General features: G+C 44.6%; 1 protein-coding gene across 1 annotated transcript in view; it reads left to right on the forward strand.

The window, feature by feature from the left end:
• The window catches only part of VAT1L (vesicle amine transport 1 like), a 194,737-nt gene that overhangs the window by 38,331 nt on the left and 143,347 nt on the right, over positions 1-13,059 (forward strand). Inside the window, exon 4 of the mRNA XM_033219858.1 lies at positions 239-454. Within this exon, the coding sequence (XP_033075749.1) occupies positions 239-454 (216 nt within the window). The remainder of the gene's footprint in view (positions 1-238; positions 455-13,059) is intronic.

The following is a 13,059-nucleotide window of genomic DNA, read 5'->3' on the forward strand; positions in this document are numbered from 1 at the left end:
AGGCACGTGCCACCACACCTGGAGAATTTTTGTATTTTTAGTAGAGATGGGGTTTCACCATGTCAGCCAGGCTGGTCTTGAACTCCTGACCTCAAGCGATTCACCCGCCTCAGCCTCCCAAAGTGCTAGGATTATAGGCATGAGCCACAGCACCCGGCCAGCTTCCAGTAATTCTGTTCTCTCCTTGAGCCTCTGTCATGAGGTAGCCTACACTAACTCTGTATTTCCCCATGCCCAGATTGGGGACCGTGTCATGGCATTTGTCAATTACAATGCCTGGGCAGAGGTGGTCTGCACACCAGTGGAGTTTGTCTACAAGATCCCGGATGACATGAGCTTCTCTGAGGCTGCTGCATTCCCCATGAACTTTGTCACAGCCTACGTGATGCTGTTTGAAGTTGCCAACCTCCGGGAAGGGATGTCTGTGCTCGTGCACTCAGCTGGTGGTGGTGTGGTAAGTCAGCTCTTTGTAACTTCTCTTCCTTAAGGTCATGATGGTGGAAGTGGAGTGACACCCCCGTGAGGTCTTATGTTAGCTATGTCCTTTAGTAGGAATCATCACTGTGGTTCTGGTGGAGTTCACATGGACAACAGAGCCCATATGGATGATTGCACTGGGGATAGGATAAGCCTGAGAGATGGTTTCTCTGCAGTTTTGGAAGGTAGCCAAAATGACATGTGAGGAAACAGTGGCTCTCAGAGATGGTTTCTGTTGAGAAGCATTCTCAACAGTCTTGGTATCATGATGAAAGGTTGTGTCAATCATTGTAAGATGTCTTACGAGTCATCTACTACTGATATTATTTGAAATGACAAAATGGTCATTTTGTCAGTGATTTAGTTTTTTCAGTAAATTGCAGTGGACTGGAGATGGTTCCCATATTAATGACATTCTTACTAATTTGTATTCTACTATATTTTCTTGAGTGGGAGAAAGGTGGGCAGAGATTGTACTAGCACACTAGAAATCATACATAAACCTGAGTACATTCATGAAAGTGGGTGTACATGTCAATGTCATCAGTCAGGTGTGTCTCTGCCAAGGGGGAGAATGGTGGAAATCAAAATTTCTGCTGTGGATTTCAGGGATGGCAGAAATTTCTCCCATGGTTTGTCTGTGTCTCAGTGCCAGTCATTCAGTGTATACTGCATGCCCGCTACCTGGCAAGCACTATATCTGTCATTGCTCTACTGGGGTCTGGGTGGAACGTTAGTGTTTCCGAGAGTGGAAAGTACTACCCACTAGTTCAAAACATATTTATTAAACACATAGCATGTTCTAGACTCTGTGGATGTAGAGATTAATACTCTATCTTAGAGGCTTTGAGAGGTTCTCAGAGTCACTGATTCTGTGGTTTAATGGACTCAGAAATAAACTCTTATGATTTGGTGTATCTCAGAGATATTTCACTGGAGGTTTTGCTAGCATACCATTGATTTAAATAAAGAAAAACTTGGCTTTCTATAACTATCCAAATGCTATATAGTGTGGAGCACATTTCTGTTGTTTTTATCTAAGAAAACAAGCTCACATCCAGAACCATGAAGGCAAAGATAGGAAACTTTAGGAGTGCCTTAAGAAAAATATCTTCAGGCCGGGCGCGGTGGCTCAAGCCTGTAATCCCAGCACTTTGGGAGGCCGAGACGGGCAGATCACGAGGTCAGGAGATCGAGACCATCCTGGCTAACACGGTGAAACCTCGTCTCTACTAAAAGAATACAAAAAAACTAGCCGGGCGAGGTAGCGGGCGCCTGTAGTCCCAGCTACTCGGGAGGCTGAGGCAGGAGAATGGCGTAAACCCGGGAGGCGGAGCTTGCAGTGAGCTGAGATCCGGCCACTGCACTCCAGCCTGGGTGGCAGAGCGAGACTCCGTCTCAAAAAAAAAAAAAAAAAAAAAAAAAGAAAAATATCTTCAATCACTTTAGCAAATTTGCTGATGTCTTTTGACCATGAATAAAGACATAATAAAAACTAAGCAGCCCGTAGAAAAGCAATGGCTTTCAGTTCCAGTGGATCTGCTAACAGCAAGCGAGCCATTTAGAATGCTGGCATTTATGATCTTAGTGTGCTCAGCATACAAAGCATTAGAGACTTGTTTTCATACGATCAGCATAAGCTTCAGTCTTTACAATGATGCTGGACTCGGTTCTGCTGAGAATTCATGTTTATACATTGGCATCTATGATATTTCATTTCATGTTTTTATTTTTATTTTGTTCTTGGAGCAAAGAAGAATGTATCAGGGGCGTGTGTCTTATAAAAGAGAAAATAATCTTGGAAAATAAAAAACGTTTTTATCATGCTTTATTCTGAGCTTACAGATGCTACCAACAATACTAACTAAAGGATAAAACAGGTGAAGGAACTGGGGAAAGTGGATAATGAGGGTTGGAAAATAAGTCAATGTACGTACCACAGACTCTGCTGTCCTAAAGCTTTGCTGAAGATGAACAACAGTTTCGTCTCTTCGCTTTCTAATAGTGAGTGAAAATAGGGGGAAATGGTCATCCACGTGAACTAGTGTTCATTTGATTGAAATAAAGCAGTTACTAGAGGTAACCATAGCTAACACTGGTTTTGGGGACCAGAGGACTCTTTCTCTGTGGTTTCTCATAAGAAATGTATGCTGAAATGCAATAAACATGTTCAACAAAGCTGTTATAGTAAATGCAACTATTTCCATGAAGTTTTTTCTTAGGGTGCACTCCTAATGTAATGCAAGAGCAACAAAGTAAAGCAAAATGTAGTGAGAGCATATATTCTGGGGCCAAAAGGATGTGGTCTGGTTTAATCTTCAGACAGAGTTGAAAAGCGCAGTTGGACCCATCTCTAGGTGGGCTGGTCTCTCTGAATAGCATTTCTCGCAACCAAGATTTGATAGGTGGTGTGTGGCAGCTCAAGGTTACCGTTAGAGAAGAGACTTTTGGCCAAGTGCGGATCCACATATGTGTGCACTCCACTGAGCTGGGATGGGTTGGGCACTGTCTTACAAAATCTAAGGAGTCCTGAAGAGAGCCCACACCGTCACACTCCCCCACAGGGCGAGACCAGTGAGTCCCTGGCACCTGCGTGTTACCTTACCTGACAAAAGGAACTTTACAAGTATGACTAATGTAAGGACGTTGAGATAGGGAAGTTATCCTGCATTATTCAGGATGACCCAGTGTCATCACAAGAGTCCTTAAAGGTGGGAGTGGGGGCCGGGTGCAATGGCTCATGCCTCTAATCCCAGCACTTTGGTAGGCTGAGGTGGGTGGATCACCTGAGGTTGGGAGTTCGAGACCAGCCTGACCAACATAAAGAAACCCCATCTCTATTAAAAATACAAAATTAGCTGGGCGTGGTGGCGCATGCCTGTAATCTCAGCTACTCAGGAGGCTGAGGCAGGAGAATCACTTGAACCCAGGAGGTAGAAGTTGCAGCGAACCGAGATCACGCCATTGCACTCCAGCCTGGACAACAAGAGCAAAACTCCATCTCAAAAAATAAAAAAACAAAAAACAAAAAAGGTGGGAGTGGGAATCTGAAGAATCAGAGAGAGATTGAGAGAAGCTACACTGCTGGGTCTGATGGAGGAAGAGGCTGTGAACCAAGCACGCAGGTGGCCTCTAGATGCTAGAAAAGGCAGGAAATGGACTCTCCTCTGGAGCTTTCGGAAGGAACACAACCCTGCTAAGACCTTCATCTTAGCCCAGTGAAACCCATTTTGCCCTTCAGACCTCTAGCACTTTAATATCCTAAATCTGTGTTTGGAGCCACTAAGTGTGTGTTAATTTGTTACCACTTATGGGAAACTGATACTACCACTTTCCCTGGGGGCTGCCTCTCTCCCTCCCTTTTCATTATGGCCAGCCCGCAGAGGCCTGAAGAAAATAAAAGCAGCAAATTGCAGAACTAGGATTCCTACCCCAATTTGGCTGATTCCAAAACCTCTTTCCATTCAACAGCCCAAAATGTTGGGAGAGCCAGCCCAGATTCTTCAGTCCATCATTTAACAAATATTTGTTCAACCTCTACGCAGGGCTCAGCGTAGATGTTTTCAAGATCCAAAAGACTGGCCCAGGTACACATTTCCTAACCTGATGTCAGTAAGATGACAAAGAAGATTAAACTAGTAATAGCTGGGGCAAAAATTTCCTAAACAGGGTTACGTAAAGTGTGTAGCCCTAAGGGCACCAAGACTTCTGAGTTTCATCAACGGCTGGGATGGGGAATTTGCAGACAGCATGTGAGGAATACCCAACTTAGCTATGGGTTTAAGGAAACTTGAATACAGCATGGAAAAATAATTCAGTCCGGAGCAGGATACCCTCTCACAGGAATTGCCCACTGCCTCCATGCTCTGTCATATCTTTGAGGACATTGTTTTCGTCTGACAATAGCATGACCAGATGGCCCCAAACGGCAATGCTTTTACTAAGATCTTTAGGAAGTGGTTGAAAATTGGCTCACAATCCTTTGAAGGAAAAATAACAGAATAAGTAACAGAATGAGACTCATGTTGGGACCTCAAGAGTTTTGTTTTCAATCCCGTTTAATGAGCCTTGTTGATGAAGCTGCTATGACTCTGAGCCTCTTGATCCGGGTGTACTGAGTTTCTGGAGAGTGGCATTACTGTTCCTATGAGGTTATTTACATTTGTGTCTGATATCTGATGCTTTGTAGTTTTCAGAGTCCTCTTACCTTTATCATCACATCATCTGAGCAGAGATTACTATAGGCAGTGAGCAAGCATCGTTCCCGTTTTCCGGAAGTGGAAGCTGATGGTTAGAGAAGATGAAGTGAACCCAGGTGCCAGCATATGCCCCACTTCCTGACCCCATTCGATGCTGTCACTGCTCCACCACCCCCAGCCAGACCCTCAAGGGAGATGAGATGCCCCTCTATTCTGTACCTTTTCAGAAACTGTCTCAGGGAAGATAAGTCAAGATTAGCACTCTCCCTTCCCGCCACTCTGACCTCACTCTACTCAGAACACTCTTTATCTTATGGTGCACTCCTAATGTAATCTAATAGCATCAAGGTAAGCAAAATTTGAAGCTCTGAACTCTGTGCCTTTTCACATGCTGTTTTTTTCTTTCCAAAATAGTATTCTCTCCCAATTCAGATGTCAGATCCTCTGGAAAGCCATACTGTCCTCTCTTGTCTGGGTAGCCTTAGCCCTTTAATAAAAGCTATAGGAGAATCCTTATAGCCTTTTATTTGTTTATGGTTTGATATGGTTTGGCTGTGTCCCCACCCAAATCTCATTTTGACTTATGGCTCCCATAATTCCCATGTGTTATGGGAGGGACCCAGTGGGAGGTAATTGAATCATGGAGGCGAGTCTTTCCCATGTTGTTCTTGTGATACTGAATAAGTCTCACAAGATCTGATGGTTTTATAAAGGGGAGTTCCCCTGAACAAGCTCTCTTCCCTGCCACCATGTAAGACATGACTTTGCTCCTCCTTTGCCTTCCACCGTGATTATGTGGCCTCCTCAGTTGTGTGGAATTGTGAGTCCGTTAAACCTCTAATTCTTTGTTGCTGTTGTTGTTGAGACAGAGTCTCAATTTGCCACTCAGGCTGGAGTGCTGTGGTGCAATCTCAGCTCACTGCAGCCTTCGCCTCCCGGGTTCAAGGGATTCTCATGCCTCAGCCTCCTGAGTAGCTGGGATTACAGGTGCGTGCCACCATGCCCAGCTAATTTTTGTATTTTCAGTAGAGATGGGATTTCGCCATGTTGGCAAGGCTGTTCTCAAACTCCTGACCTCAGGTGATCCACGTGCCTCAGCCTCCCAAAGTGCTGGGATTACAGGTGTAAGCCACTGCACCTAGCCAAACCCCTTACTGTTTGTAAGTTACCCACTCTTAGGTATTTCTTTATTAACACTGTGAGAACAGAATAATACATGGTTCATCCTCCCAGCAACATTTCATGGGCAGAGTTATCTACTGAAGGCTGTGTTGTTTGGTAAGAAGAAGCCAGGCAAACCTGAATACAGTCTTCAGCTCTGTCATTTAATGGGGGGAGGGGAGCAGGGGGTGGGTGCAGGGGTGCGGGGGGACACTAGGCAAAGAACTTAGTTTCTATAAAATGGAAATGGTAACATTTACCTCACGTAAGGATTAAGTGAGAAACAAAGGGCTTAGCAGAATACCTGACATATAATCTATAAATGGTAAGGAGAGAGGATGAGGCAGAGGAGAGAGACAGAAGAAGGGAGGGAGAGGTTTCTTTATATTCATAGTACTGGGCACATATCAGTGGCTGAATAAATGTTTATTGAATTACTCCTGTCCAAATATTTGATGCAGAAAAGGTACTGCTTCCATGTATGTGTCATACTCCCTGAGATGATGAGAGTGACATTTTACCTTTCTGATATTCTTTCCCCAAACCCATAACCCCGATTTAATCATGATAAAACATAGTACAAGCCCAAATTGAGGGGAATCTATAAAATACCTGACCAGTACTCCTCAACCCTGTCATGGTAATGAAAACCACAGGAAGACTGAGAAACCATCACAGACGGGAAGAGACCAAGGAGCTATGACAAATACACGCAAAATGTGGTTTCCTGGACTGAAAAGGGCCATTAATGGAAAAACAGATGGAATCAGAATAAAGCCTGGAGTTTAGTTAACCATTTGGTACCAGTGTTGTTTCTTCAGTTTGGATGTGTACCATAGCACTGTGAGGTTGGCATTAAGGAAGTATGGGCAAAGGGTATCTGGGAAATCTCTGTACTGTCTTTTCAACTTCTCTGTAACACTAAAGTTATTCCAAGATAAAGAGTTGGAGAGAAACATGGAGAGACAGACTATTTTAGCCAAGGGATTCCATGAAGGCAAATGAGTTTCCAGATTCTTTCACCTCTAAGCATGTTATCCACCTCTGCCGTGATGTCGTCTTCGCTTTCCCTACCATAAGGACAGTTTAGAGACAACCTAAAGACAGCTGTATCTTTCTCTAGTCTGGCCCCAGCTGCAAGTCACAGGAAGGGCTGGAAGAAGCATCCCTGGATCTCCACCGGGCTCAGATGAGGTTTTCTCGACAGGCATCCAGCTAAGACATTTGGGGGAAACACTAAGCAGGCCGAGAAAAGCTTCTCTGATCACCACAGCCTGGGCTGGACCATAGACCTTGGAAAGGAAAGCAGAGCTTAACTTTCAGATGGAGTTAAATTTGGTAGCCACTCAATGATTAAATTCTATTCATTATGCATGAGGCATTTCCCAGTGTCATTCAAACTGGGAAACGGAACTGGTTCTTACTCTTTTTGTGTCTGGTCCCTGCCACATAGTAAACGCAGTAAATACTTGTGAATCAAAAAGCTGTCACAAGCCATTTTTTCCCTATACTCTAGAAGAGTTATTTGCTGAACTAAGGACAGCCCTGTCAACTGAGTTAATCCCAGGGGGAGGAAAAATCAGTCCCAGTGGCCTTGTAAATTTAAATCTATTAAGCAGTCTTTGGGGTTCTTTCTCATGCTATCCAACAGTCTGAATATTCTTCCCAGATTTTTTGGCTGCCTCTGGTATGTAATATTCATTAAATGAGGCCCCCTTTTCATGGCCCCTGTGGCTGTCCCAGCATCACTCCATCCATCATCCCATGGTCCAGCTATGCTGAGTCCATTTCCTTCAAAGCCCCAACTAGCAGGCAATGTGTGGGATCTTAGAGCTGGAAGGGAATTAAGACATACCTGCACTTTTGTCAGACAAGTCCTATGTACTAGGCTCTTCAAATATGCTGTTCATGGCTGGGCGTGGTGGCTCACACCTGTAATCCCAGCACTTTAGGAGGCCAAGACAGGCGGATCATCTGAGGTCAGGAGTTCGAAACCAGCCTGGCCAACATGACGAAACCCCATCTCTACTAAAAATACAATAATTAGCCGGGTGTGGTGGTATATGCCTGTAATCCCAGCTGCTCGGGAGGCTGAGGCAGGAGAATCACTTGAACCCAGGAGGTGGAGTTCGCAGTGAGCTGAGAGAGTGTCATTGCACTCCAGCCTGGGCAACGAGAGCAAAACTCTGTCTTAAGAAAAACCGAATGCTGTTCATTTAACCCTCCTAAAATCCTCCCTGTTGAATAGTATGTGACAGAGAAAAGAACAGAGTATGAGCTCTAAAGTCAGACTCCTTGGGTTTAGTCCCAGCTCCATCTTCCTAACCACACTCAGACTCAGTTTCTTCATCTGTACAGTGCGGATGATATTAGTGTCAGCCTTAGGTATTACTTATGAACTTGGGGCAGTGCTTGGCACATGACTAAACACCCGCTGATTTCTGAGATTTAGAGTTTGAGTGTGATTTTCTAGGCTATAATGTTAGTCAGAGGATCCAATTTGAACTCAAATATGGAGAGCTAGAGACTCCCGATTCAGTGCTCTTGACACTACACCACATGGTGGCCTCAGAAACATCTGCACCTCCCTCATTTCTTCGGCCTGTCCCACCATGAACCCCAGGATAAGGGAGATTTCACTATGGCCAGATACCTGGTCCCCAGGGTCCTGCAATCATGGGAAACGGAACGCCTGAAACTTTAAAGAGAACTAAATGGCTCTATCAGGTCTTTCATGAATAATCAAAGCAACGAGGATTAACTGCATCTGCACATCAGCAGGAAGGGCTGTAGCTGGGGACTCACTGCAGTGATTAAGACCCTCTTTCCCTAACTGCTGACCCTGGGAAACAGGCCCTTGCCTTCCGAAATGTCAAAGACATTTCTGAGATATGTTGTGGAACAAGGGCCCCACCTCCCTGTTCCCAGAAATCTCTGATGCCCACAGCACGTGACTGGATTCCTCCTATCAGCAAAATGCCTTAGGTTAAAAAATATATAGATCTAAAAACACCTCTTCCAAGCCGTGTCTATTGCTGAAAAAGCATCACTCATTCTTTATTTTAATTGTTTTTATCTCCTTGACAGTAAATCATGATTGGCTCAAATGAACGAACTTTATTATAAATATTGTACAGGTGAATTTGGCCTCTGTGACAGGATTTATTCATGCAATATTCATTGAATAAATAGATAAGCTCAGGAAGACAGAAGAACTAAAGTAGATTGAGCTCAATAATTTCCATACATTGTCTATAAGAGACTATCGCATCTCATTTTAACAGAGGACACAGACACAGAGAGGTTAAGTAACTTATTCCAGGTCACACAGCTATAGAGAGGAAGAGCTGGCATGTGAACGCTCTTTGAATACAGAGCCCATCTTTTTAAGTGCTAGGCTGTGCTGACAGGTAGGCAGTGCTGAAAGAAGCCATGCCTCTGCCTAGGGTGAGATGGAATGGATTTCATTCCACGGGTTTTGTTGGTGGACTTTCCCCTCCATGAGTTGAGGACAGCCTGAGGTTTCCCAGGAGCTCAGGAAGTGGGGAGGATCTTTAGCTGACAAAGCTGATTTCTCAAGGGGTCAGGCAGATTTGGTGCTTGGAACTACCTTGATGTTAACTATCTGGCTGAAACTAAACCCCAGGCTCCCATGTTCATAAATTAAACCTCAGGCTGCTGCATCTGTGAAATTAAACCTCAGGGCTCCTGTGTCCATGAAATTAAACCTCAGGCAGTTATGTCCATAAATTAAACCTCAGGCTGCTGCATCTATGAAATTAAACCTCAGGCTCCTGTGTCCATGCAATTAAACCTCAGGCTGCTGTGTCCATAAATTAAACCTCAGGCTCCTGTATCCATAAATTAAACCTCAGGCTGCTGCATCTATGAAATTAAACCTCAGGCTCCTGTGTCCATGAAATTAAACCTCAGGCTGCTGCATCTGTGAAATTAAACCTCAGGCTCCTGTATCCATAAATTAAACCTCAGGCTCCTGTGTCCATGCAATTAAACCTCAGGCTGCTGCATCTATGAAATTAAACCTCAGGCTCCTGTGTCCATGAAATTAAACCTCAGGCTGCTGCATCTGTGAAATTAAACCTCAGGCAGTTATGTCCATAAATTAAACCTCAGGCAGTTATGTCCATAAATTAAACCTCAGGCAGTTATGTCCATAAATTAAACCTCAGGCTGCTGCATCTGTGAAATTAAACCTCAGGCTCCTGTGTCCATGCAATTAAACCTCAGGCTCCTGTGTCCATGAAATTAAACCTCAGGCTCCTGTGTCCATGCAATTAAACCTCAGGCTGCTGCATCTATGAAATTAAACCTCAGGCTGCTGCATCTGTGAAATTAAACCTCAGGCTCCTGTATCCATAAATTAAACCTCAGGCTCCTGTATCCATAAATTAAACCTCAGGCAGTTATGTCCATAAATTAAACCTCAGGCTGCTGCATCTGTGAAATTAAACCTCAGGCTCCTGTGTCCATGAAATTAAACCTCAGGCTGCTGCATCTGTGAAATTAAACCTCAGGCAGTTATGTCCATAAATTAAACCTCAGGCTGCTGTGTCCATAAATTAAACCTCAGGCTCCTGTGTCCATGCAATTAAACCTCAGGCAGTTATGTCCATAAATTAAACCTCAGGCTATTGTGTTCATGAAGGCAGGGATGGTGTGAACACTTCATCTCCTGTATCCCAACCACTGAGCTCAGTACCCAGCACATTGCTGCTGCTTCAGAAATGTTTGTAGAAGAAATGAAAGAATCAAGGGAAAGAAGACAGAAAAGGGCCATAACCAGCAGTAGCTACGTTATAAAAATGGTATGAAACTTTAGGTTCCAGATTCTGGAGTCAGAGCTGGTTTTCATGCCAACTTCTCTGGTTTCCAGGTGAGAGATCTTGAGTAAGTACTTTAACTTCCTTGGACTTTATTTTTTTCATCTGTAAAGAACAGGTCTTATACCTATTGTATCCTTATTAAATGGCATTTTAAAAAGTGGATCTTGTAATGGACTTAGAGGTTCCCTGGCACATAGAAAATTCAAATGTTATCTGGAATTATTCCTATTATATCATTATTATCATTGTCTCATTAGATGATGTTACACAACGATACTTTGGCATTTACAGCCAGAAGCAAACAGGTTAGGCTGACAGTTGAAACCTAGAGGTAGAGGCAAAGAAAGCCGATCTCAGCTCCCTTGGTCTATCTTCCCTGACAGCCGCTGCTCCATGCTCTCATGAACTGGTGAGATTGTCTCAAGCCCCTTTCCAAACATTGCTTTCCTTGACCACATATGAAATAATTGGACTTTAGGGAAAATTTAGCTCTATAGTTCTGGCTGCTTGGATACATGCTGAGAACTCCAAACACAGGGACTTCTCTTGGCCGGGTTTATATGACTCTGGGGACCCGTCCAATTTCCCAGTGACATACCCAAAAGGCCACAGTTGCTTTTATTATTGCCTTTGTTAAGAAGAAAAATCACTTCAGTTGGGCAAGGGAGGTGTGTAGCAAGAAGCAGCCTCATTGCCTTTGAGGCGCATGGTCTCTGTACTTAGCGACACCCACCAGGCCTTCGGCTCTGGCCCCCGCATCACCCAGGCTGACCACTGGTCACTCTGATTGTGTTCATTTTGCAGCTCACGTCATGGCAAATTTGGCAGTTTCCCTTTTCCTTGCACTCAGCCCCCTGCTCTCAACATGCCTGGGTATCCAACTCCACGACAGGATAGAGAGATGAAACTTGAGCACTCCCTGCCCCTCAGACAAGCTTTGTCCCTTTCCCCACCCCACCCCAACAAACTGATCTATACTTCCTGCCTCCTTCCCTTTCCCTCCTCCTTTTCCTCCCTGCCTCTCTCTGTTCCTTTGTCTTGCCGTCCATTTTCATCTCTCTCTCCCTTTTTTCTTTCTCTGTGTTTCTGTCTCCTTCTCTTTTCCGTTTCCTTCTCTCCTTCCTTCCTTTCTTCTTTTTCTCTTACTTCTTTCCTTCTTCTTTTCCTTCTCTCTTTCTCTCCTTCCTCCCTTCCTCCTTCTCTTTCTCCCTTTTATTCTCTTTCTCTCCACCCCCCACCCCCATCTCTTTCTTTCAGCATCTGTCAAGTACAAGCCCTGGGGGTAACTGTGTTGGTCTCTGGGTATTCCATACTGAGCAAACTCAGGTCCCATCCCACATTCCTGAAGCCTGCAGTCCTGTGGGTATGATATAGACTTACAAAGAGGCACATTAGTCATCGATGGCAGTGGTGATTGGTACTAGAGGGAGGAGTAAAAGCTGCCGCAGAACATGAGGATGTGAGCCCCTGGTCTAGAGGACCCAAGATGACTGTGCTCAGGGACTAAACTGAGGACTGATGTCTGAAGGAGAAGGAGGAAATGGGAGGTGAAGGGAATGAAGGGGGAAAGGATAGAGTGTTTTAAGAATGGGCAATAACACAGCCGGGTGCGGTGGCTCACGCCTGTAGTCCCAGCACTTTGGGAGGCCGAGACAGGTGGATCATGAGGTCAGGAGATCAAGACCTTCCTGGCCAACACGGTGAAACCCCGTCTCTACTAAAAATACAAAAAAAATTAGCCAGGCCTGGTGGTGGGTGCCTGTCGTTTCAGCTACTCGGGAGGCTGAGGCAGGAGAATGGCATGAACCCAGGAGGCAGAGCTTTCAGTGAGCCAAGATTGCGCCACTGCACTCCAGCCTGGGCGACAGAGAGTTACTCCATCTCAATAAAAGAGTGGGCAACAACATGAGACCTGGGCATTTGACAAACTGACCAGAGTATGACAAGTGAGAAGGAGAATAGAGAAAAATGACAGTAAGTGATTGGGTGGTACACAACCCTGGGGCAGGGTCAGCAATCTGTGTTGTCATGAGCCCTCCAGCAGACTCTAATGCATGCTCAAGTTTGAGAACCACTGATGCAGAGCACTTAGAACAGAACCTGATGTTCAGCAGTTCAATAAGAATTCAATATCACCGTCATTGCATGGAGGTGCTTTAGAACATGCAAAGCACATTAAATATGGATTTAAAGAATGTGTTGTTACACATATCAATCCCTGAATGAGTGTATGTTCATTTATGTCTACGATGGCATAGAGGTAAGAGTCTTTGGCTTGAGACTGACCTATATTTGCATCTTAGCTTCTGCACCTTGCTGGGTGATATTAATCAGCTGCTTCATCTCTCTAAGACTCAGTTTCCTCATGTGTAAAACTG

Source organism: Trachypithecus francoisi, unplaced genomic scaffold (assembly GCF_009764315.1).
Source record: "Trachypithecus francoisi isolate TF-2019V2 unplaced genomic scaffold, Tfra_2.0 Lachesis_group10, whole genome shotgun sequence".
NCBI classification, from domain to species: Eukaryota; Metazoa; Chordata; class Mammalia; order Primates; family Cercopithecidae; genus Trachypithecus; species Trachypithecus francoisi.